The sequence below is a fragment of the Drosophila navojoa genome, chromosome 3 (genome assembly GCF_054131105.1).
Source record: "Drosophila navojoa isolate 15081-1374.11 chromosome 3, UAZ_NAV_1.0, whole genome shotgun sequence".
NCBI lineage: Eukaryota > Metazoa > Arthropoda > Insecta > Diptera > Drosophilidae > Drosophila > Drosophila navojoa.
The window spans coordinates 2,700,911-2,727,195 of record NC_142891.1 but is presented as its reverse complement, the minus strand read 5'-3'; the positions used below and the strand labels follow the sequence as shown (position 1 = coordinate 2,727,195).

At 41.3% G+C, this 26,285-nt stretch overlaps 1 protein-coding gene across 32 annotated transcripts; it reads right to left on the bottom strand.

Annotated features, from left to right (window-relative positions):
* Positions 1-73: 73 nt before the first annotated feature.
* Mhc (myosin heavy chain) lies at positions 74-24,435 on the bottom strand. 32 transcript variants are annotated; one of them, XM_030385696.2, is made up of 19 exons: positions 22,795-22,959; positions 21,820-22,121; positions 21,100-21,243; positions 19,903-20,283; positions 19,776-19,839; positions 19,610-19,708; positions 17,038-17,141; positions 15,508-15,915; positions 14,250-14,420; positions 12,615-13,204; positions 11,443-11,560; positions 8,881-9,144; positions 7,128-7,337; positions 5,941-6,827; positions 5,670-5,748; positions 3,743-4,918; positions 2,761-3,666; positions 1,809-1,875; positions 74-901 (listed from the first exon to the last, which is right to left on the bottom strand). In XM_030385696.2, the coding sequence occupies exons 2-18, from the start codon at positions 22,021-22,023 to the stop codon at positions 1,849-1,851; spliced, it is 5,832 nt and encodes a 1,943-aa protein (XP_030241556.1). In that variant the 5' UTR covers positions 22,024-22,121; positions 22,795-22,959; the 3' UTR covers positions 74-901; positions 1,809-1,848. The 32 variants fall into 32 exon arrangements, with proteins under 32 accessions (XP_030241556.1, XP_030241554.1, XP_030241555.1 ...); XM_030385694.2 differs by lacking the exons at positions 5,670-5,748; positions 11,443-11,560; positions 17,038-17,141 and adding exons at positions 5,226-5,304; positions 10,657-10,774; positions 19,248-19,351 and having other exon boundaries at positions 22,795-22,958; XM_030385695.2 differs by lacking the exons at positions 5,670-5,748; positions 11,443-11,560; positions 17,038-17,141 and adding exons at positions 5,226-5,304; positions 9,952-10,069; positions 19,248-19,351 and having other exon boundaries at positions 22,795-22,958.
* Between the last annotated feature and the right edge of the window lie 1,850 nt (positions 24,436-26,285).

The following is a 26,285-nucleotide window of genomic DNA, read 5'->3' as shown; positions in this document are numbered from 1 at the left end:
TATCATGATTATGAAAATATATAATATCCCCAATTAGATATGGCTTCAATTTGCTTCAATAAAAACAAATAGATTTTTTTTTTTTAAATTGATTTACATTTATTTTGTTCCTTTTTTGTATACTTTTTTTGTTTTGGTTTTTTTTTAGTTGTAGTTTTTGATCTTTTAACCTTATAATGTTTTGATAAAATTAAAAAATGTAACATAAACATAAGCGCCGTGAGAGGCGAGAGAGTATGCTCTGTTTGTATGGATCTGTTGAACTGGGTGTACATTTAATAGACATTAACACATAGACACACTTCGATATTTGTTAGATTAGTGCAACTGCGACACTTCCTGACGGACATCCCCACCTATTTTTTTTTTTTTTTTCTTTGACGGGGCTCATTTGATGTTGTATTAGTTGATTTCATGTTTGTTGAATGCGATTTGAAAGTTGTATAAAAATATAAATACAATAAACAGGACTCGAGAGATGTCCGAGAGCAAATGTCGCGTTTACAAAGCTGTGCTACCACCCCCCTCACATAGAACTTATGCCTGTCGATCATTGATCGTCGATCGTTGTTGTTAAACAGATGTTATATTGTTTTCTTCTCCGGGTTCTTATGATTTTCCGTGTTTTTTCTGGGGCCCGGTTAAAAGTATTGATTGTTGGTTGTTTTTTGCCTAAGTGCATTGTGCCTCCCGTCGTTTCGATATATATTTTGTTATAGTTTTATTATTTTTGTTTAAATTAAGAAATTAAGCTTTAAATCATAAACATAATCATTATGAAATATCATTTAAAATAAATTAAAAAATGAAATGGCATTTAGAATTCGTTTTCAGGAGCAAGGTCGAATCTTGGTGGGAAAGCCAATCCGTCGAATTGTGGCCTAACGGATGTCGCACGGGGCTGCAGTAGACAAAGAGAGAGAAAGAAAGAGAGAATATATATATTAAATGTTTTCCATATCTATGTCATATATTTAAGGTATGATATACTATCACTAGCCGGTACATGCTTTTGGGGTGGGGAGTAGACGAGTCACTAAAAGTCCGTTGAGACATTTTTCTTTTCATGGACCAATTCAAAACGAAAACAACGAATCGTGGGGTGAACGCCTAGCGGCACGTTATATGGTGCACACAGTGACGAGAGGGAAATACGAGCATTTCTATAGATAGATTGGATAAACGGGGAGTACGAAGGTGGCGTGAGCAACGCGACAGGTAAGTAAATGCTCGAGACGTTCAGGGAATGTACGAAAGAGAAACCAACATCAGATGAACGACTAAATGAAGCGAATGGATCGAATAAGTACCAAACAATTCGATGCAATTCATGAATAATGTAATGAAGCAAATGAATGAACTAAACGAATGAATGAATGCGAGAGAATGAAAGCAACTCCTGAGAGATGATGAGTAGGTAGACGAATGAACTCGACTCTCTCTTGAGTGAGAGCGTGACGATAACGAAATACCGTTACCCTTGAGAGAGAATGAGAAGCACAAAAATGTAAACAGAGTGAAAACTGAGTAAATGAATGCAGCTCGAGGCAGAGACTGATTCTTATGAGAGACAGAGCGAGTACGACAGAGACAGCACCAAGTGAATATGCTTGAAGGATTTCTTGAAAGATCTTCTTGTGCTTGTGCATATATGTGTGTGTGTGTGTGCGGTGTATGTGTGTGTTGTTGTGTGTGGGAAATAAATGAATTTTTCCAACATTCTGACACAACAAGAACAACAACAAGAACGAGAACGAGAACGAGCACGAGCACGAGCACGTTTCCACTTTACAGGCGTTGCCACTTACAAATGTTGTCAAGAAAGTTTCTACTGCTCCAGCGCGCCCTCTAGCGGCCACCCTTTGACGCTGTAGGCTGCAGTACACAAATACATACATATATACATATATATGTACATATATGTATACATATATACACATACATAGATATGTATATATGTGTTTGTTGTTGTGTTTTTAATAATATAGTGGAAGAATAGTTTATTTTTGTATATATGTATATAGATATATATATAATTTATATACATATATTGTATGCAGTATGGCTGTAGAGAAAGCAAAGTCGATTGATTGATGCTGTTTCTGCTTGCTGTTGATCTTCATAGTTAGAAAAAATTGTCAAAATGAACGCATTACTGGTTGGTACTAGAGCTAATCGGTGGCTCGACGGATCGATCATTGTTATCGATGCTCTTTCATTAACTTTCTTGATGATCTCTCATTTTTTTTTTTTTAGATTTTTCTGGTTCTTTGCGTTTTCGTTTCGCCCAGGTGCTTGGGGTTTGCCTCTAATTACAATTCTCAGTTCTACCGAATGTCGATGTATGATGCATCTATATTATTATAATTAGTGTATATATATTTTAATTCTTATAAGCTATAATTCTCTTTGCATGTTTTCTTTGTCATTCTTCTTTTCTTTTTTTTACACATAATTGAACCGTTATAGATTTTATTTCTTTTTTTTTTAGCTTTTATTTATTTTTTTTTTCTTTTTTGCATTTTTGTGGATGGGCCTCAACATATTGCATTTAAATCTGTTATCGTAGAGGTGCGAAGGTGTGAAGAAGAAGCAGAACGCGTACCGCAAATATGAAAGGGAAGAATATATATAAAAGCATATATAGAAGCAATCGTAATTCGATATACTGAAGATGGAATTGTTCTCGAATGGTAAGCCAAAGAGTCAAATATGGAGAGTGTTGGATGATCGGGAGTGATTCGGTGGGGGTGTACTTACCGCTGGGCTGGCACCACGACCGACAGAACCGGCACGTCCCTTGGCGCGGAATTTGCTAATGGCCTGTTCAGCCAGATCGGCACGCTCCTCGGCTTCCTCGAGCTCCTGCTGGGCCTTGCGGAATTTGGCCAAGTTGAGGGCGGCGATTTCCTCGGCCTCCTCGATCTGCCTCTTGTATGTCTTGATCTTCTGTTGCAGCTTGTCGACCAGATCCTGCATGCGCTCGTGGTTCTTGCGATCCTCCTCAGACTGGAAGCTCAACTCCTTGATGCGGCGCTCAGATTTGCGCAAGTTCTTCTGGGCATCGGCGTGTCTCCTCTGCTCACCGTCCAGCTCGTTCTCGAGCTCGCGGACGCGCTGCTCCAACTTCTGGATAGCCTTCTTGCCACCCTTAAGGGCATTGGCCTCGGCCTCATCCAGGCGCACCTGCAATTCCTTGATCTGCTGCTCGAGAGCCTTCCTCAATTTCTCCTGGGTCTGGGCGTGATCCTGCTCAGCGCGGAGCTCATCGGCCAGGCGGGCGGCATCAACCATAGCCTTCTTGGCCTTCTCCTCGGAGTTCTTGGCTTCGTTGAGGAGCTCATCCAGGTCAGAGTGCAGAGTCTGCAGCTCCGATTCCAATTTCCTCTTGGCAGCGGAGATGGAAGCATTCTGGGCGGAAACCTCGTTCAGCTGTTCGTGGGCATCGGCCAATTCCTGCTCGGCCTGGCGACGACCGCGATCGGCCTGCTCCAGCAGAGTGCGAGACTCCTCGAGCTCGTTCTGCAAGGCGTTGGCACGACGCTCAGAGATACCCAACTGTTCGCGGGCATCATCACGAGCTCTCTGCTCCTCCTCAAGGGCGGTCTGGATGTCCTTGAGCTGCTGTTGGTAGCGCTTGATGTTCTTCTGGGCCTCGGCGTTAGCCTACATGGAGCAAACGGAAATCCCAGTTTAGTTAGTGACTCATACATAGGTCGCAGCAGTTGTGCTTGACACTTACCTTGTTGGCATGATCCAGAGCAATCTCCAGCTCGTTGATGTCGGCTTCCAACTTCTTCTTCATGCGGAGCGCCTCAGCCTTGCCCTTGGCTTCGGCTTCGAGGGAGGCTTGCATGGAGTCGAGAGCGCGCTGGTGGTTCTTGCGGGTGTTCTCGAATTCCTCTTCCTTCTCCTGGATGCGGCGATCGATTTCCTGGCGCACCTGCGACAGCTCAAGCTGAGCGCGCAGCACCTTGTTCTCCTCCTGTTCAAGAGCAGCCTCGGCTTCCTCAAGAGCGGCCTGGAGTTCGTCCTTTTCGGCTTCCAGGCGCTTGCGGGCCTTCTCGATCTCATGGATGTTGCGGCCACCCTCACCGATCTGGTCGAGCAGATCCTTGACTTCATCGGCCAAGTTCTTGTTCTCGCGGCGCACAGCCTCCAGCTGCTCCTGGCCCTCCTCGTAGGCGCCCTTAAGACGGAACAGCTCGGTGGAGTAGTTGCGGCACTCCTTCTGGGAGGCATCGAGCTCAGCGGCCAAGTCATCAACCTTGAGCTTCCACTCGCCAATGATCTTGTCGAAGGCCTTCTGCTTCTTCTCGGCGGCGTTGGCAATGGCGTTGGCACGGTCGACCTCCAGCTGCAGGTCCTCCACCTCGGTGGACAGGCGCTGCTTGGTCTTCTCCAGGCCGATGCACTTCTGGTTGAGCGACTCAATGGTCTCCTCAGCCTCGGCAAGGCGGGCCTGCAACTTCCTCTTGGCCTCCTCCAGCTCCTCAGAGCGGGCAACACCATCGGACTCGTACTTGCTGCGCCAGACCTGGGCCTCGGCGTTGGCCTTGCTGAGTTGACGCTGCAGATCAGCCTTGCCCTCAGCCTCCTCCTCAACCTGCTCGCGCAAGTTGTCCAGGTCGTGCTCCAAGTTGCGGAACTTGCCCAAAAGGGTGGCACGCTCGCGCGACTCCTCGTCGGCCAGACGCTTGGTATCCTCCAGCTGGGTGGTCAACGAGATCTTGATCTTGGACAGCTGAGACACCTGCGACTCGGCCTCCTCCAATTGACGCAGCAGATCGGAGTTCTCAATCGAGAGCTTCTTCTTGCTGGCATCGAAGTCGTTCAGAGTCCTGTTGGTCTCATCCAATTTCGACTGCACCTCGTTGAGGGTGTGCTGCAGCTGCTTGGCGATCTTCTCCTGGGCGGCCTGTGGAACGTTGTCGGAAATGGAGTTGTATTAGCCAAGGCATACTCTGCAATTTCTCTTTTCTTGTGTGGCATATTGTCGTGTGTAAGCTGTACAGTGTTAGTATAGGGGTACATTAAAAGCAGGCTAAATAGTACTTTAGGTGGGGTCGTTTTAGTTTTTTGATTCTCGGACTTGACACATTTTTACACTGGGGAACTTCAGTTTCGTGACTTCTATACAAGAGATTCGGAGCATATAACGTTTTCAGCATATAATTTACAGCAGCGTTCGCAATCCAAATATGATAATTCATAGATGCATATACCTTCTCGTTGGTAATGTGATCAACACCGGCGCGCAGATCGTTCAGCTGGCCGTAGTACTCGTTCTTCTCCTTCTCAGCCCTGGATTAGACAACATATAGAGAGTAGAGAGAGTATAGAGAGTGTGTGGGTTAGTTTAGGGATAACAGATCTCGTATTTGTATTTGGAATATCAAAGCAGAGCAAAGGCGAGAAGCGAGCGCACGAGTGATCGATCCATATAGTCCATAGTTGCGTCCTATTTTACACACAAAGTCTAAAAGAACGTTTTATTTTAAAGGGATAGAGAGAGAGAGAGAGACACACACACAGACAGTGAGAGATAGTTACGCACACACACACACAGCTGCCGTATATAGAGCGTGTGTGTGTGTGTGTTTGTGTTTTGTGGTACATGCGTTGTGTGTTCGGTGTATATGTGTGGCCCATATGCCACAACATATTACCTTATCGCGGGCCAACTGATCGCAGGCGGTACGAGTTTGATTCAACTCATTGTGGCAAGTCTGACGATCGTGCTCGGCCCTAGATGGCAGAAAGTAGAACAACAGTCGCATTATATACAAGGATATATACAAATATCTATATAGACAAGATCGAGCTGATCAACGATCGGTGGCACGCTCATATGGCCTGGCGGGCTGCCTGTCTGCCTGGCTGGCTGGCACCTGAAATAGCTAGCGAGTTCTAGATAGTTCGTTGAGGTATTCTACTTACTTGGCCTTCAGCTTGTTGAGCTGATCAACCTGTTCGGCCATCTCGGCGACGGCATCGTTGTGCTTCTTGCGCAGGTTGGCCAGGGTGGATTCGTGCTGGATGTTGGCTTCCTCAAGATCGCGACGCAGCTTGCTGAGCTCAGCCTCACGCTTCTTGTTGAGCTCAATCTGGGCAGAGGTGGCACCGCCAGCCTCCTCCAGACGCTCGCCCAATTCCTCGAGCTCGCGGGCCAAATCGGCGCGCTGCTTCTCAGCCTTGGCGCGGGCTTGACGCTCGGCCTCGACCTCCTCCTCGAGCTCCTCGATGCGGGCCTGCAGTTCCTTGATCTGGCGCTGGTGCTTGCCAACAACGACCTGCTCATCTTCCAGCTTGGCGGTGATGGAGGACAGTTCCTTGTCCTTGCGCTGGATGGTCTGCTCGAGCTCCTTCTTGTTGCGCTCCAGATCGGCGACAGCCTCCTGGGTCAGCTTGAGGTCACCCTCAACCTTGCGCTTGGACTTCTCAACATCGCCGCGCACCTTCTTCTCGCGCTCCAGCGAATCCTCGAGCTCATCGAGGGTCTGTTCGAGCTTGGCCTTAACCTTGTTCAAGTGGTTGATCTTGTCCTCGGCGGCCTGCAGTTCCTCACCAGTCTTCTGGTTGCTCTCGCCCTGCATCTTCTTCTCCTTGTTCAGCTTGTTGATGAGCTCATCCTGGTGGGCGATCTCGTCGTTCAAGTTGCGGATCTGGTGATCCTTGGTGGCCTTATCCTGCTCGGCCTTCTGGACGCTCAATTCCAGATCCTCGATGTCCTTCTTCAGGCCAGAGATCTCCTGATCGGCCTTCTTCTTCTGCTGGAACAGCTGGTTGCGGGCATCTTCCTCCTGAGTCAGGCGCTCTTGGATGTCCTATCGAGATCAGAGCAAAAAGCACACAATTTATATAGCTAAACATTTCACACACATGCATGTATGTATGTACGTGTAAAAGGTGAGTGGGCGGAACACCAATATGTTCCATCGATCATGGGCTAAATTTAGACAAAGTGCGCACATCAACAGTTCGCTCGGAACTCTCGAAATAGCCGAGCAATTGACATGGTCGATTGCACTTGATAAATTTGCTAGCGGATTAAATGGATTCGGATATGGATTTGGATGTTTCGATGGCATAGGTAATTGGGTTATTTATAGGTGTTGAGTACTTACGCGCAGCTGGTTCTCGAGGTCGTTCTTCTGGGCGGTCAACTTGGCGTTGCGCTCCTGGAAGTCCTGCAGCTGACCCTTCTCGCCGGACAGGGAGTCCAACAGGGCGGTCTTCTCGGCCAACAGTTTGGCGTTCAGTGCCTCCAATTCCTTGCGCACTTTCACTTCAGCGGCATGCAGTTCCTCAGCCTTCTTGGCCTTCTCCTCCAGACGCTGTAAGTCATTAGAAGCATTGATCGGATTACTAAACGAGCTGCTCTCGACGGGCGCGGCGATTTCTGGTGCTGCTTGTGGTGGTTCGGCACTTGGCTCAGCACTGGGCGCAGGCTCGGCGCTGGCAGCTGGAGCCTCAGCAGGCGCCTCCTCGGGAGCAGGCGCTGCCTCGGCTGGCGATGCCTCAGCAGCCTTTTTCGTTTTTTTGGCTTTCTTCTCGTCAGCCATTATGGCAAATTCACTCGATTCGTATTCGATTTGCAATGAATAATCACAAAACTAACTGGATATTCTATATGAATTGAATTGATTGCTCTATTCGTTCGCTTGGTATTATTATTCTTTATTTTCAATAATTTTGTATATTTTTTTACGTTTTTTATTTTTGTTCGTTTGCAACGCGCCGCGTACTGGTCCAAATCTAACTGGAATGGCTGCTGCGATTGCACTGTGCAGATGCTAACAATTTTTGGCTATATAAAATTAGCCAGCCAGCGACCCAGCTGTTGCTTGCCAGCCTCTGGCATCTGTAATTGCCATCATAAATTCATAATTCACCAACAGCAACAGCAACAGCAACAGCAATTCGCATTCGCATACGCTTGCTATCATTTCGCACTTGCGCAGCCAACAGCAGGTGTACTCTATATATGTATATATATAACACGATATTTATATATATGGCCATCTCGCTCGCACAGCGTATACACGTTAAATAGTTTTGGCTGCTCATAATTACTCATCATTGGTTTTTGAATTGAGTTGGGCCAATGCGGCGTATGCGTACATTAATCATACGCCCCTCTGTACAGCGCCCATTTTATATACATTTCCTTTCTTCTCGCTCTCTACTCTTGGCTGGCGCCGTTGCCTTTTTATTATTTAATTAGCAAGCTAATTGGCAACTGCTCGCCACTTAAAAAAAAAGAACATTGAGAGCTGGCAGATTGTACGAGAATAGCCATTGAGATGGAGCTATAGATATACAGCTCGAAATATACACAAGGGATTGAAATGCCAGCATGTACACATATCTGCATCTATACATATACATCTATACATATATAGATGAGTGTGCCGATTCCAGCAATCTATAACAGTTTTCCATTCAATATGGCTTCGCTTTTAGAGCGTAAAGCAACAACAACATTTCACAGCAACGAGATGCGAGATGTGAGAAACGATTATGACAGCATCTATTTTTGGTAGCTCGATCAGCGGCAGCATGATTAACATGATCAGCATGATCGAGGAATGCGTATATGTGGGCGTGGCTTAATTAAAGCACCACCAAGTGCACCACCACCACCAGTGCATAATGTGGGGCTATTTAAAGACCGTCGGACCTGCAGCTGCTGCCGTGCATCCAATTATGCGCGACAACAATGTAAAACGGAGAGCCCAACCTGAAGGGTCGGACATGCCAGGGCTATGCTTGATTGCCAGCCCCAACTGCTGTCCAAGTTCAAATCAACCACAAGCAGCCAACTCAATATTCAATGTATCTAAATGATTATATAAATCGTATATGTGGTATACTCACGGCAATTTCGTCTTCAATGCGGCTGACGTTGAGCAGAGGCTTGATCTTCTGCCACAGTTTGTACCAGGGCCAGGTACGCAGCTGCAGGTACTTGCGCAGATTGCGCTGGACGACCTTGAGGGCGACGCGCTGCTCTTGCAGCTTCTTGAAGCCCTTGCGGGCCAGGTAACCACGGGCCCAGGCCTGCATCCAGGACATGATCTTGCCGAGACGCTCATCACGGAACTCCTCCATCTGACCCAGGACACCGGCACGGAAGAACACCTAGATATTGTATGTGTGTGTGTGGATGTCGGGGGAACATCAGAGAGATAAATAGATTAATTTACATTCGACCGGCTACGCTGTGGAACAAATTGCGCGTGCTCCAAGCCACAAACTGGACCCGATTGATCCAGTTCGATAAAATCATTTCTTTTACGCTTAAGCAGGAAGCAATTCTTCAAAAACACTTTTCGACAGTTTGAACTGGGAAAGAATATAGGATGGATTTTTGGTACAAACGAAAACAAAAAACAAAAACACAAAACACTTAACAAGACAAACAAGACAAGAGAACGACACATAGATTATATCTAGATGGAGAGTTGATGCGGTTGATTTTGTGGTTCGATTAATGCGATGAGACATACAGCTTAAGGCTAGAGCAGTGCATGTGAAGTGGCGCTGCAGCAGTGGGAGAATCCCGCCGGAAACCACAGCCCAAGCCATGTACTAATAGCTATAGGCCAAGTGGCTTCCATTGGGGCTCGAACCCCTGCAGCTATACTCATTTCGGATTACATATCATGCTACAGAAACGAAAAACCCTGTCAAGAAATCACAACCCCAGCCATAGAGGCTGACGAGGCCATGCGACTTCTATCGGGGTCCAAGTCCCGGCAGCAGAGGCGAGTGTCAGGTGTGGAAGTCCCGCAGGAAATCACAGCCTAAGCCATGTACTAATAGCTGCAGGCAGTGTAACTTCCATTTGGGACTCGAACCTGCACCCATATATCATGTGATTCGATGTGTTGTGCTGTGATGTGGGCTGTTGCATGCAAGCTGTGGAGTATATTGTCGCTGATATACCTTTGTGTTACCCAAACGGTATTGATCTTCGGGTAAATCGATAAACTTAATGATAATTTCAGTGGCCTTTTTGTCTTTGTCAACGCCCTGCAATTGCTTTGGGCACATGATCTTGTAGCTGTATGGGTTGGTATTATTGAATGGTTTAATTGTTTGGTTTTTGTTGTATAGTTTTCAAACGTTTGGGTTAGTTCATGTAGTCTACTAACATAACTAATAGGTTAGTGTTTACTACTAACTAAGTTAATGCTACTAAAAAAAAGAAAATTGTACCAATATTATGTATTTCTGTTTTTTTTTTTTTTTTTTGGGAGGGATTGGGTATCTAAGGGGGAGTGGGGTGTGTTTGTTTCGACCTTTTCTATAAAGGTTTCGTTTTTCTTTGTTGTACGTATGTCCTTGTTTATATATGGATTTCGTGTACATTAAAAGAGAGAAAGAGAGAGAGAGAGAGAAAGACACAGAGAGAAAGAGAAACATGCGCACAGCAAACACAGCAAATAAACCAAAAGCTTTTTGCTTAGTTTTTCTGGTTGTATATGCTGTGTGTTGCGTGTGTGTGTATGTGTGTGTAGTTTAAGTGTGTATATGTGTATAGTTCTGGACATCTGTTTTGGAAGCCATATACGAAGTGTTTTTGTTGAAGTTGAGTTAATCAGCTTTTGTTTTGTTGTTGTGTGATTGAAATAGAAAAATGTTTCGTGCCTTTGTGTTACCCAAACGGTATTGATCATCGTTCAACTCCGTCGATTCGATAAGGATTTTCGTGCATTTCTTGGGATCCTCAATACCCTTGATACCCTTTGGGTTCAAGATTTGGTAACTATATGCCGTTCGCGTATAACATATAAACATGAGTGTCATAAATAATAAATCGAAACAGAACTACGATACATATGTAGATACGCTAGATATGGTTGGTTAGTATAACTAGCTTATGGCTATTGTTATTTACAGTTGATCTTCAAGTCTTCGAGCCAAATCAAATATCAACGACTACGAACTGCAACCCATGCAGTAGAACTGGGTTTGATATTCTCAACTAGAGGGTGTGCAAGTGTGTATTGGTGTGTGTGTGTGTGTAGTGGTGTGGTGGTTGGGATTCGCAAAATCGAAAAGGGGTGGAGGTGGGGGGTATATAACAATCATAGTGCTGAATAGCGCCCCTATCAAGGTTTTAATACTGTTTTCTGAAAGGGCGCCCAGAAGTGTGGGAACTTCGCCTCTGTTTAAAAGAAGAAGTAGAACCACATATATATATGGATAATATATATGTATACGGAATCTAGTTGTGTGATATCCGTCAAGTGTACGGGAAATAAATACTAGAGCAATAGAAATATATATAGAGAAGAAGATAGATAGAGAGAAATAGAGAGAGAGAGATACGACAAAACTACTTGGAGGAGTTTAATTTAGGAGGTATACGCAAAATGCAAAATATCAAAATCATAATCGATAATTGGGTATATGAAGAAGAAGAGTTTATGCCTTAGTATGTCCAATACGATACATATCGGGATCCAAAGTTGTCGACTCTAATATAAGTTGGCCGCACTTCTTGGGATCATCGATGCCAACAATACCACCCGGATTCAGAATTTGATAGCTGCAAAATGAGATTTCAATCATAATCTATGAAGATTGTTTCCGTTCAACTTGTTCTCGGATCGTGTACACTTGGAACCACTTTTGTTGTTGTGTTTGTTTTGTTGTATATATATATGGGGTGTGTGTAAGATCTGTTGGATGCTTGGGCGCGTTGGCGTTTTAGAGGCATCCATTTGTATATATATAGATTATTGACTACATATAAATATATGTAATATATATATAAACAGAGAATATATATATGGAAAGTTGAGCCATCCACTCAGAAGAAGAGCTTTATAAAATGCATGAATATATAGCTTATAGAGAGCGAGAGAGAAACTTAGTCATGCCTTGGTATGACCCAGACGATAGAGATCTTCATTCAGCTCGGTCGACTCAATCAAAACCTTGGAAGCTTTCTTAGGATCAGTAAGGTCCTTAATTCCACGGGGATTCAAAATCTGGTACCTGTTGATATTCATTTGAGACATAGAAAACAGAGTGAGGTACAGATCATGCGAAACTAAAACAAAAATTCCACCTCTACACAGAACAAAATAGTATATATAAATCAATATATATGTATATATAAATAGGAAGACAGCACTTGATACATTGGATTTTGGTGCAGAACAGAAGAGTGAGGATACGATAGTTGATTTACATATGGATTGGACCTTGGGTTTATCTAAACAACATGTGAATATACATTAAAGTATGCGTGCCTTGGTGTTACCAATGCGATACAAGTCGGGGTCCAGTCCAACCGCTTCCAAACACTTGGTGGCTGCGTTCTTGGGCAACTTTTCAGCTGCCATGACAGCAGGTGCCAGAATCATATAACTAAAGTTAATTTCAATAGAAGTTAATTATTTTAGATACTTATTTAAGAGAGATAGATAGAGAGAGAGAGAGTGAGATACAAGGAATGGAAGCTCCAGTGTATATACAAGACTTGTGCTCAGCTAAGGGCTAAGAGTAGCTAACGTATAGAGTATATATAGTATAATGTCTAATGTCTAAATGTCTAATGTCTTAGTGTCTATTTAAGTGTCCAGGCGATAACTTACCGCATCTTGAAATCGGGGTAGACCATTCTGTTGGGGAAACCTTTACGGCAAATACGGATACCTTCAAGCACACCGTTACAAGTGAGCTGATGCATGACCAAATGGGCATCAACCATGCCAGGCTGTTTCATTTCATTGGGAATGATGCAACGGACGAAGTGAGGCTGTGTCGAGCGCAGAGTTGTCATCAAGCTGTTCAGCTGCTCCTTGTAGGCAGACGACACTGTGGCGAAGCCACCGCCCTTCTTGCCGCGACCGCCCTTGGCCTGTTCACCGCCACCGGACTGACCAGGATGATCAGCGAAGATTTCGATCAGCAGCTTGTTCTGCGACTTCTTGAACTGATCGACAACGGTGTCGTTCAGGGGATCCTTGTTCTTCTCCAGCCAGCCGGTGATGTTATAGGCGACAACACCAGCATAATGGCCAATAGCGAAGTGAGCGGCCTGCTGGCCGGGCTTTGGTGGCTTGGGCTTCTGGAATGGAGCCGACTTGCCCAAATGGGTGTTGGTCAGCTTCTCCGAGAAGGTCTGATCGGTGGCCTTGGGGAACATAGACTCTTCCTCCAGGATGGACAGGATACCCATAGGCTGTAGGGGAACACAAGCGAATTCTCAAGTTTAGTATAGCTGCCCAGTTGGAGTACATTTCGATTTTAGTAAGAAGCACGCATTAGACTTGAAGTAGTTGAGTCATTTTCTTTGGAAGCGACATAACGCTGAACATTACTAGATATACAAATGAAGACAATTAATCAATTAGTACATATAACTTACCCGCTCGTTAGTCGATTATACATATATATATAACATATATATATATATATATATATATATCTATACATATGCAGATTAGATCTATTAAGTTGCTGGCTTTTTTTTAGTCTAGGCATTCTTATGGCTATGGTTATCAAAATGCTTGCAGTGCAAATTATTGTTAGATTAGATCATTTTATTTTTTGGTATTTCTTTTGGCAATTGTGTATTTAGATGGTCAGTTGCTTGGCTATCTGTCTCGAAGATAGTTGTGGACCCTATACCTTTTCAATCAAATCAATACACAATTGCAGATCCATGCCGAAATCAATGAAGGTCCATTCGATGCCCTCGCGCTGGTATTCTTCTTGTTCCAAAACAAACATGTGATGGTTGAAGAATTGTTGCAGTTTTTCGTTAGTGAAATTGATGCACAATTGTTCGAAACCGTTGTACTGTATATATATTTTGATCGGAAACGGAACAATAGTTGAACATAGATAGCCGGGTTAGTCATATATGATCAGAGTGTGTGTGTGTGTGTGGATTTTCATTTATTTGTGTTAGTTACTTGGGTTTCTGACTTCTGCCCCTTGGACGTGTGTATTCACGGTTCCTAAGGTCGCTAGCGAAACTTGGGTCTGTGTGTGTGTGTGTGTATGGGCTTGGGTAGGTGGATGTAGAAGAGCTTGTAAGACTCATCCATATATAGATAAAGTGCTGCAATAAATACACTTTCCACCTGGGTTCATCAGTTTTAGATGAATTACCAGATATAATCCTTAAAGTAATTGGGGGAAAACAACAAGAACACTTAAGTGCTTAAGGAGAGTGCAAGATAATATGTATGTATGTCGAGTGCGGATCGAGTTCGACGAACCTTTTCAATCAAATCAATACAGGCCAACAAGTCCATACCGAAATCGATGAAGGCCCAATCAATACCTTCCTTCTTGTATTCTTCTTGCTCCAAAACGAACATGTGATGGTTGAAGAATTGTTGCAACTTCTCGTTGGTGAAGTTAATACACAGTTGCTCGAAACCGTTGTACTAATTTGTGCATGGGTAAGGATTTCAAAAGGTAAGGTAAACATTTAAAACAAGTGCTTAGGAATTACAAAATACTGAGGTGCTTGACATACAGAGAGAGAGAGAGAGAGAGAGATAGTGAGTGTGTGTGTGAGTGCCCCTGCACCCATAAGGTATAAAGTGAAATCAATCCATTCACAAATTCTGTGCTATACAAATACAATCAATGATTCACACACAACATGACAGCTTGTTACCTGGTCTTTCTATGTAGTTGCCTAGGAGCTGAGAATTGCGGTTGCTTTGCCTTTGGGAAAACATATATATTCGAATAAATCGGTGCTAAAACATACAACAAACAAGATTTTCATTTTTTTTTTGTCTTTTGTGCGAGTGGGACGCATAACATTTGGAAGTGGACAAAAGTACACAAAAATATATTTATACATAGAGAGAGCGGTTAGCTTAAGCACCTTTTCAATCAGTTCGATACAGGCGAGCAAGTCCATACCGAAATCAATGAAGTCCCAGTGAATACCCTCTTTGGTGTATTCCTCTTGTTCCAATACGAACATGACATGGTTAAAGAATTGTTGCAATTTCTCATTGGTGAAGTTAATACACAACTGTTCGAAGCCATTGTACTACGTTGGATAGGGGGAATATTTACATATTATACTGAGCAGTACTAAAACGAATTTCTTTGTTTTTTTTTGTAATTGAAGTAGCTTTGTTTATGTGTGTGTGTGTGAGGGTGTGTGCATGAAGTGTGCATCTAAGTGGAACGTGTCCAAACATTTTACCCAAGTAAACCCATATACCTAGCTTGTGAAGAGACGTGTTAGCTGTGTGGACGTCAATGATTCAAGCCGAATTTGATTCGAGTTGAGCTCATTGCCTGTCACAGCAGCTCATCAGCTGCGTCCATGGCAGGTAGCCTAGGTCAGGAATTATGGAATCCTATGAATAGATGTGTTTCCATAAGAGTCTAAGAGATTCTATGGCAGTATATCCGTCACAAGACTTTTTGGTCATCCTGGCGGACTAGACCTCCGACCATAGACACAGCTGACAAGCGCAAGTTGTTGTCCCGTCCTCGAATACTCACGTCGAAGATCTCAAAACCAGCAATATCCAGTACACCAATGAAATGCTGACGCTTCTGCTTGGTATCCAGAGTCTCGTTACACTTCTTGACCAGCCATTTGAAGAGACGATCGAAGACACCCTTGCACAGAGCACCGATGGAGTTGGTGACCTGTTGGACGTTACGGCCCTGGGTGACGAACTCGTTACCGACCTTGATGCGGGGCTTGAGCAAGTTCTTGTACAGCTCAGCGGTGTCGCAGCCGAACAGCTTGGACACACGGCCACCCTCCTCTTCACCATCCTGTTCAGCCTGCTCCTCGCGACCACGTTGCTTGAACTTCATGCCACCCATGTGCATGACAGCGGCGGTGATCTTGTAGACATCCTCCTTCTCCTGCTTGGTGAAGCCCAAGATGTCGAAGGCTTGCTATATATACCAAATGGATGACAACAAGTTAGTTTTCCATTCAACATTTCTCTAGCGTGCTTAGTGGAAGGTTTGTCAGCATTATTTATTGGGTTTATTACAGCGTGTTTTCTTCTTAATATTTTCTTTCTACGTTTGTTGAGTGTAGCTTACGTTCTATTTCATGCGGCATGCTTAAGTCAACCAAATTAAGATCCAAAATTACTTGCGACATGCAAATATATATATATTAAGTAATAGCACTCGATTAGTAGACCTATTTAATGTGCCAAGTTTGGTTTTAACATGACAGTATGGATTCTTTGGTTTTCTTCTTCTGTTTTACCAGGATGTTTAGCTTAAATATTCCGGAATCGATAGACAGCTTGCTTTGGCTTATAGACTAGATATTGGTGTGGGGGGCTCTCGGGGTATAATCGTGCGTGCTGTGTGTATGTAGATGTATTCTTGTGTGGATATATACATATATTTATTGGATAACTCTTAACCTGTGTACGGCGCTCAAGTCAAGTTGAGGAGCCCGTTAGAGAGTAGAACTACATACAAAGGACTTAAACATTCGAACGATTTGTACGCAACGCTCGTGTCAATTGGTTTTCATTTGGTACAAATCGCACACTAACCGGGAGATATAGTATACACACAGATATCGTAGATTTATATATATATATAGCATATATATAGACTAATTGCATACACATTCCAAAAAACACAAATTAGATCAGTCCATTGAAGTCGTATTAAGTACAGTTGCAGACAGGTAAATCTGCAAGTAGATTTATAGGGATGCTCAAAAAAAAAAAAGGGATACGTCATTCGTCATACAAATCTTACGCTATGGGCATTCCAATTAAAACACACAGAGAAAAGACTAAGTACTGGCTACATATATATCTGTGAGAGAAAATATGTAGTACTAGGTCTGGAAACTGGAAATCGGGTAATCAAATGACATTAAAAAAAACATATAAAATATTGATTCTGTGGGCGTGTAGGTGTGTGTGGTACGAATGTCGTTCAGACAGTACCGGAAACATAGATAGTCCCAATACATATATATCTAGATAGGTTCGATCGATCTACTATATATGTATATGTGGGCCTGCAACTGTCGTCACTTACATCTGCCAGCTGGAATTCCTCAGAGTCGTCGATACTGGGCACAGTGACCTTGCCCTGGGACACGTTATAGTAGTCGTAAATGTTATCAGAGAGGAAGCACATCTCTACATATATCGTCGGAGAGAAGGTATTTTTTTGTTTGGTTTAAACAGCAACAACAACGTGAAAAAAAAAAATAGAAGTATAGAACAGAGCTTATGGTCTAAGTCAGATATGGTTTTGATAATATCGGGATCAATGTGGTCTCTCAGTGTACGTGTGTCTGTGTGTGGGCGTGTGTGTGCGTGTGCTGTGCTGTGCTGTGTTTGTGTGTTCAGGGTCGAGATCTAACCCTGGTGCAATTGATGTGTATAGAATTTATTATATTTAAGCCAGGAGCGGGCTTCTCTCAAGTACCTAATGGCATTTCTAATACACAAAACATATTTGTTTAACGTTCTACCCGGTGTCAAAAAAGCGAGAATTGTATAACAAAATTTCGGATAGCTTAGGCCTACAGAGACCTCCTGCTCCCAGCGTTTTGGGATAGGTATTACGGTTGCATATAAAACTAGGTAAAAAGTGCAAACGCGATAGATATATACTGACAAAGAAAGTTGAAGAGTGACAGATAGAGAGAGAGAGAGAGAAAGAGAGAGAGAAGAGAAAAGTGTGTGATAGTAAAAGCGTAAGATAATTCCGGAACAACATTTGAAAATTAACACACTGTAAAATATATATACAAGTTTATCATAGCTACTACAAAATATACTTTTTTTAAATCGGTGTACGTTACAAAACTTCAAATTGTGGATAAAAGAGAGAGAGATAGAGAGATAGAGAATACAAGTGATAGAGATATATATATTTTTAAATATTTTACAAAAGTTCTGTTTGGGGGTAGGGTATTACTTATTTTGATTGATTGGATTGAATTGGATTGATTGATTCTACGTCAACTTACGTCAGTTAACTCAAATTCTTCACCATCGTTGACACCGGGTATCCGAGTTTTACCTTGGCAAATGCCAGGATAATCACCAATATGTTGGGTAAGAAATACCATCTCTATTTATTGATTGGATTGATTGATTCAATTATTTCAAATACTCCACGAAATTGTAAATGTGTAAAAAAGAGTTTTGTTTCTATATAATGAGTTCGGCCCTACCTAAAGCGAATACTAATAAGGTTTTCGATTTTCTATTTCTTTTTTAGTTTATGTTTAGGGTTAGAGTTAGGTTTAGGGTTAGGGTTAGGATTAGGTTTAATTAGATATTTATTGCTTAGCTTTTGCATTTGATAAAGCATTATGAACTTTTTTGTTTTTGGGAGACGAACATGACAAAGGTTAACACACATTGAAAGAGATATATATCGATAGAGTTTCGAATTTTGAGATATGTTCGTATAGAGAAGACAACATTAAAGAGACAACAGATATTTATATATACAGAATGTACGAAGAGAATATTAAGTTGATTTTGGATTAGGACACAAATGTTGTTTGTTGTTGGAATAGTTATGGATTTAGATCGGTATAAGTAACCATGTTCTGTATGGCCTTACATCCACTGCGATCCATTCTTCGGCATCGTTAACACTTGGTATTGTCGTTTTGCCTTGTGATACGATACGATAGTCGTAAATGTTGTTCGATAGCAGACAATAGTCTATATATGTTGGGATAGATATATAGAGTATACCGCATAGGCGAACAACATTTAACGATGGTTCGTATAGGATTTAAGTTTGTGTGTTTGTTTTTGGGGGGTATGTTGGGGGTGCACGTATATGTAAAAGGTAAGAAAGTTTGGCATTTAATGTGAAATGTCCATAATATATATTGTGTTAATGGGGGATCAAATGAGTTAGAGGAATATAGGTGAGGGTATATTTGGGTATATTGAATGGATTGAGCTCGCTCGCGATACTATTAAAGCCTTCAACATATTCCAATAATCCGTATCTTTGGATGGTTTCGTTTGGCAATTTGGAATAAATGTCAGCTACAGCTAAAGCGTATAGACGTGTGCGTCTTTGGCCTACGTAAACGCTACGATATACGATATACGATAAACGATAACGATAACGATAGCTATAGCAAAGAGTTAAATTATAAAAAAAAAGTTATATAAATTACTTCAATTACGAGATTACGTAAAGTCTAGTAGTAAGTAAAAAATACAGTAAAAAAGAACAAATAAAGTAAAAACTTTTTGGACAATTACATCGGTGAGGATGAATTCCTCAGAATCATCGATACTGGGCACAGTAACCTTGCCCTGGGAGACAATGTGGTAATCGTAGATGTTATCGGTCAAAAGACAGATTTCTAAACAGATATTAGAGTGGAGATTAATCAATATTGCCTGTATATGTGTGTGGGAGTGTGTGTGAGTGTATGTGTGTGTATGTGTTCTTGTGTTCAGTTGGTGAACCACCTAAACCACGGCTAAAAAATCAATACTGTTATTGTAAATAGAGACAAGAGACAACTCTTGCTCTACCCAAGATGTTTATATATAGTGTGTGAAAGAGAGAGAGATATGGATGATGGTTGATGAGCGACATTGTGAACTTCTGTGTATACCTTTAACACCGGGAACGGCACCAGACATGATCTGGTAGAAGATGTGGTAGGAGCGCTCCAGCGACTGCTGGGAGATGACACGAGCCTTCTCCAACAGATCTGTTAAAGTAGATGATATATGAATATATAGAAGGAGTTGGGTATGCTAAGTGATGTGAAGACTTACAGGTCTCAATATCAGCACCAGCCAGTTTACCAGTGGGACCGAAATGGATACGGATGAATTTACCCTGTTCAATTCGAAGTACAATTTAGCTAAGATCTATCAAAGTTGCTGAGATTTGTATACTTACGAAACGAGAGGAGTTATCATTACGCACGGTCTTGGCGTTACCGAAAGCCTCAAGCACAGGATTGGTCTGGACAACCTGATCTTCCAGGGAGCCCTTGTTCTTCTGCGACTCATCCTTCTTGGTCGAAGCGCCAACAGTGGCGAAGTACGCAATGACCTTCTTCGTGTTCTCAGTCTTACCAGCACCAGACTCACCGGTAATCAACATAGATTGATTCACGTGGTTGGTCAACATGTCGACGTAAGCACCGTCAGAAATGGCGAAAATATGGGGTGGCACCTCATTACGGCGCTTACCACGGTACATCTTAGCGCAACGGTTGGTATAGACGGGGTAGCGCTTGTAAGGATTGATGGCAACGCAGAAAAGACCAGAGTAGGTCTATATACGCCATATCGAAGGGGATACAAAATTTATAGAAATTAATAAGAGGAAATTTGACAACTTAACGTTTTTTGTTAGATTCACAATTTTTTTGTGGTTTTCAGTTAGTTTCATTTTTGGGTTCTCTAATAACATTGGTAGACCTTTGACATAAATGTTTTGGTTTGGTGTTTTCATGTCATGCTTTAGAGAAGCCCTCCTTAACAAAAGTTTAGTAAAGGGGTTTTCTATTATTATTTTTTCTAATTTACTTTTTGTTCTTGTCTGTATGGTTTTTTGTTTTGTTTTCATAGTCAACCAGTTTTTGGCGTTCGATATTTTTGTGGGTTTTTTGTGTTTGTGAGGGAAATTTATGAAGATCTGTATTGATCCTTGGTGTCAGCTCAGCATCCATTGTATATGTTTTGCTGTGGTGAGTGTTTTTGATGTGTATGTGTTTGTGTAAGCCCGTTTTTCATTTCCAGTGTAGCCTTCATCGGACTGGACGGCTGAATTTGTTCGTGTTTAGTAGAAGCTTTGTTAGGGCGTACAAAATACAAGTTGTGAATGGGGTTTTTAGCGAGGTTTAGGTATAGGATTTATAGAGCTTTATGAAATTGATGATTTTTTTTAAGGTTTGTGAATTTTTAATCAATAAACTACTTTAACAGAAATATACTTTAGTCGTATTGGATCGCATATTTCAGAACATTGAATTTGGAAAAATATTTATTTGTTATTTCAATGATGATTTTGGTTTCAAAAGCATTTTTAGTAACATAGAACACGTTGATTTTTCATTGATATTGCCATACCGGTACGGCAATTACTTACATAGATGAGCTTGTGGTAGTATCTCTGCCTCAAGTTATGGAGCACAGAGGCATCGTTAAGGTATGTCAAGTTAGACATATCCTCAGCTTTTTCGTATTTCGGTGGGTTCACCTGCTGGAGCTGATCTTTCTTGAAGTCTTTCGTCTAGTTTTTTTTTTTATGTCAAACAGTCGACCCATTTCGTAACCCAAATTTTTGTTGTTTTTTTTTTTTACATTTTATTATTGTTGTTGGTTAGGCGTGGTTAGCAGTTCGTTTATATTTTGTTTTGTTTTTTTTGTTTTTTTTTTTTTTTTGAGAAAAGAGACCGAAAAAAAAGAGAAACCCATATATTAGTGAGTTTCTGACTTGGCACACTTACGTAGATAAGCTTATGATAGTAGCGCTGGCGCAGATTGTGCAGCACGCAAGGTGTGTTCAGCACGGTCATGTCAGCCATATCTTCAATTTTTTCGAATTTCGGTGGATTGACTTTTTCCACCTTGTCGGATTTGAAATCTTTTACCTAGTCATATATAGTACATTAATGTTGATTATGGTTTTGGCAAACAAATAATCTAACCAAAGGGTGCCGCATTAGATGATATTGGCTAAAGCAAGTATTTTTGTAGTACCAAAAATGTTTGTTTTAGCCGATGTCAGTTCATGTTGCACCCAGTCCAACCATAACCCTAATTTTACTATATAGAGTCTAGGTTCAATTGGTCCGCAATTATTTACCTCTCCACCAGGCAGACCGACAGAGACGATATCGCCCTTGGTGGCCTTAATCTCACCAAGGAGATAGCCCTCCTTCTCATCGGGCACCCAACAACTCTTCTTCGAGTCATAGGGTTTCGATTGATCGATACGTCTTTGCTCCAAAGACACGAACAGGTATGGGGTGGGATCCTCATCCTCCTGGCTGGCTAATGGCTTCGGCATCTTGGTTAAATTTCGCTTTTAAACTTAAAAACTCGAGAAATTATAATTGGGACTATTCAAAATTCTTGTTTCAATCGCGTCGTGAGCCCAAAACTTCCCTGTAATATAAAGAAGAATACAGAAATATTATTTCGATATGCATTCTAAATATCTCCCCGACATACAACAAAAAAATTTATTTTTTTGGATATTTCTCAAGATTTTGTTTTCAAATTTTCAAATCAATTTTTGTTTATTTTATGTTTTTGACCCATTTTGGCAGCAGACGAAACACAGATTTCGCTTTGGGTGTGTGTGTGTGTTTATTTATTTTTCGATATATTCCTGGATATATTTTTGAGATTTCCGTATATGTACATGTTTCAATATTTCCACGAAAACTTTTCAATTTTTTTTTTCTTTTTGTAAATTTCGTAACCGGATATTCGTTTGTTCGAGCACCTCCCTCGATTCAGTTAATTAATTAGGCCTCGTTGTTCTTGTTGTTGTTGCTTATAAATAGTGTTCGAAAAGGAACAACAACAACAGCATAAATTGACTTGTGTGGGTTGTCGCCTAAATATAGATCAGTGCCATATACCCGCAACATATATAGATCTTGCGTGTCCGCGTCGCGTCTATATGTATGCTCTATGTGGGGCGTTGCTATTATTACGTAATGCCGAGTTTTTCACTCAATTTCCCGTTGAAATATATATGTATTATATAACGTTTCAGAATGCTGGTTTCACTGATTTACCGCTTAATTGATAACATCGATTTATCACTCACTTCGCTAGATTTAACGTCGTTTTTCGAATATTCCCACGAGATATATATATTGTGTTTTTTTGTCCTCAAATATTGACTTCGGGCGTGTGTTCTAAAACACACAAGTTGCTACAATGCAACGATCGCATTTGACACGCTTCTAGAGCGTTGCGATTTAAGCGATATATCTGTACGTATATATGCTTCGAAAATCGGCCGAATAAAAAAGGCAAAACAACGGACACTACACGAACTTTCAACGAATGCGTTATTTTTAAAATTCTCGAAATTATTTCGAAATTAAAACACACACTTATATATATAGAGAGAGAAGCATACATACATACATATATGTATCGTATGTATATATATATCGTTGGTCTATGATATGTATTGGTTGCGAAGCTTTTGCTTTTCCTATTCGAATCGCCGCATGCCGTTTTCTAATACATATGTTCACTATATCCTTCTCTTTCTAATGTCTATGGTTATTTTTAAAACATTTTCGAAATATTTCGCTCATGTGTATATCCATATATCTATCTATATATATGATATCGTCTGTGCGCTCTTTTTGTGTACGCACAGGTATTCAGGTATACTGTATGATTTGTTCTAATCTAGTAATTCGAAATACTATTACAACATTTTCGAATTCGAGCAAGTAATTGAAACGCAGATGTGCTATCTCTTTCTATATAAGGCATTGATTGCAATTATCAACAATTAAATATGTATATGAAATTTGAGCAAAATACTTTTTGAATTCTTTTGTAAATTTTTAAAAGTATTTTCAAATAATATTTTTAAAGTAGTTTCAAATGGAAGCTATGCATATTTGTACAATTAATTTTTTCTTTTTTTTGCAAGCTTTAAACAATTTTTTTTTTTTTGAATTGTATGGAAATATCAACTATCCTTCAATTGATATTGACATGATTATGTTATATGAAAGAGAAGTTTTCTAGTATAAACTAGGTATTACACAAGACACTGATTATGCGTGAACAGAATTCGAAATCGAATTCGAAGAAGTTGTCTGTTGGCTTCTAGGTTCAATTGAAGTAATGTGAAGCAGAGAGAGTTACGTAGTTTGCTGATATTTTTTCTTTATTTTTTCGTTGTCGAAAATGTGAGTTAATTATAATCCAGTTAGGGGCGTTTCGAATCGGTTGTTAAATAAATCCAGAGTTGAGAAAAAGCGTATTCCGAGTCACTTTTCAATTGGTATTTATTTATTATTTTTATGTTGCTTTTTTTTACCGTTAAGAGTTTATTGTTTTCGGCCAAGATCCTTTGAATCAGGATAAGCCACAAAAGTCAACGCACACACACACACACGATTTATATATGAAATTTTGATTTTTTCCTTTTTTTAGTTCTTTCGGCAAAAAGGTCAAATTATTGCTGTCTCTTTTACACTTTCAGCTGAAATCGTAGAAATTTGATTGCTATGCTGTGATGTGATTTGCTGGGCTGTGCTGTGTCTGCTGCCGCTTGAGAATATCCAAAAAATCAGATCGCACATCAAAGGTGTTGCACTTACGCGCTCGAAAGCCGTTCTGAACCGTGCAACCGGTAAACTTGCCTTTTATACGTGGCAATTTGATACCCCATAATCTGTGCCGCACAATCGTGAAAAAAGCTCTCAGGCTGTCTCTGTATTGGTAATTGTGTGTGTTTGCGTGTGTGTGTGCGTGAGGTGGCTGGCTATTGCTGTTTGTGCTACGTCTCGGCATTTTCTTGCTCCCTTTTTCGGTCTATCAGCCCCTTGCGACTGTCCCGTTGCTTTCGTTGTTGTTGTTCTTCTTCTTCACAGCGCCCACCGAAGCAAGTGGGCACTGCCGATGTGTATGTGCTCATCGCTGTCTCGCTGAGGCTGTGTGTGTGAGAGTGAGCAAACTATGATGCAATCGCAGCAACAGCAGCAGCAGGATCCATGCGAGAGTGAGCGAAAGCTTCGCAAAGATTGCGTGAGCACACTCTCTCTCACGTACATAGTAATTGAGCAAGCCGTTGTGTGCGTGTATGAGTGTATTGAATATATTTCAATGACAAATTTTGCATTTGTAAAAAATCCTTGTAAATTGTTTTTGTTTGCATTGCGCTCTTCAGTATGCTCGCTCAAGAGAGCACGGTCTGGTCTCTCTCTTCGTCTCTCGCGTTCTGTGTCTTGCAAAGCTTTTACTTATTTCACACATAATTTTTTGTTGCTTTGTTTGTTGTTTTTTGTTTTACTTGTTTTTCTTGTTGCTCGGCGATCATTTTTCGCTGTTTGTTTGATGCTATTCTTTTCTGGTCACCTCAATGCCAATTTGATCTGCCACCGGCTCAGAAGGGGGTGGGAGGCGTTACCGAACCATTCATAGTTAAGCAGCAGCAGTTAATTTGAATAGACTAAAGACAATCAGCTGTATAACTGATGAACAGTTGAACTATTAGAGAAGAGAGTTGCTCGATGACAAAGAACAAGTTCGAGTTATAGTTCGATATTCTACAAAGTATTTGTTATTTGGCGTCATTTAGACGCATTGCTACAAATCGCGAAAATTCTTGTGAACTTCAAAAAGCACGCACACATACATAGAGAAAGGCCGCAGACGCCAGCGTTACAGATACATCAGCTAGAGATACAGATGCTAATAGATACATAGATACTGATGAGAAGTGCCAAATCAAATAAATTGTTGTCGGCGTCCTTCAGCGCAATGCAATGCATTTTTTTCAATGCTAAACGAAACGCTCAGCGTGCAGTTCGCACTGCGCTGCTGTGCTAAACATAGGCACAATCCCAACCCATCCGACCTGTTCGGCATTTTTCATAAGAATGCGAATCCTTTCAACGCAGCGCACATTCTGCGCGATTCCCAGATTCCTAAATTACCCACCCAACACAAAAATAATAATATAATATAGAAAATACAAACTCAGAAATACCTTTCATAAATGATTTGAATATTAAAACTAACAAAGAAACGAAAAATATATATACATACATACATATATAAAATCAAATGCCAAGACAAACAAATTTTGTGAAAATTTTTGAAAATTAAAATTAAAAAAAAAAATTGTTTAGCTTATTTATAGTTATAAATTTTGATTCGCTTTCGCCACAACGTGCCTGAAAGTCTTTCATATGCGAAGCATAGACGTGGGCGGGGCGTAGCGGGGGTTCGGATAGGATCTTTGCGCCGCCAACGCTTGTTGAATGGAATCTTCATGAAACTTTATAAACCGAAAAACCCAACATATTCATACTCAACATTTTCTATGCTTGCTTTCAGCCAGATGAGCAATATCCACACATATAATGTGCTTCGCTTCTTTTCGCACATAAGATAAAATGATCATAATTTGGTTAGTCTTTTTTCGAATCTCATTTTATATATATATTTTTTTTTTGAAAATGTTTTTGTGTATTTTGTTGAAACACAATCTGCGACATTGTCAGAAATAATTTTACGCAATTTAACCAAAAAACAAAACCGAGCAGAAGAGGAAGAGTAGCA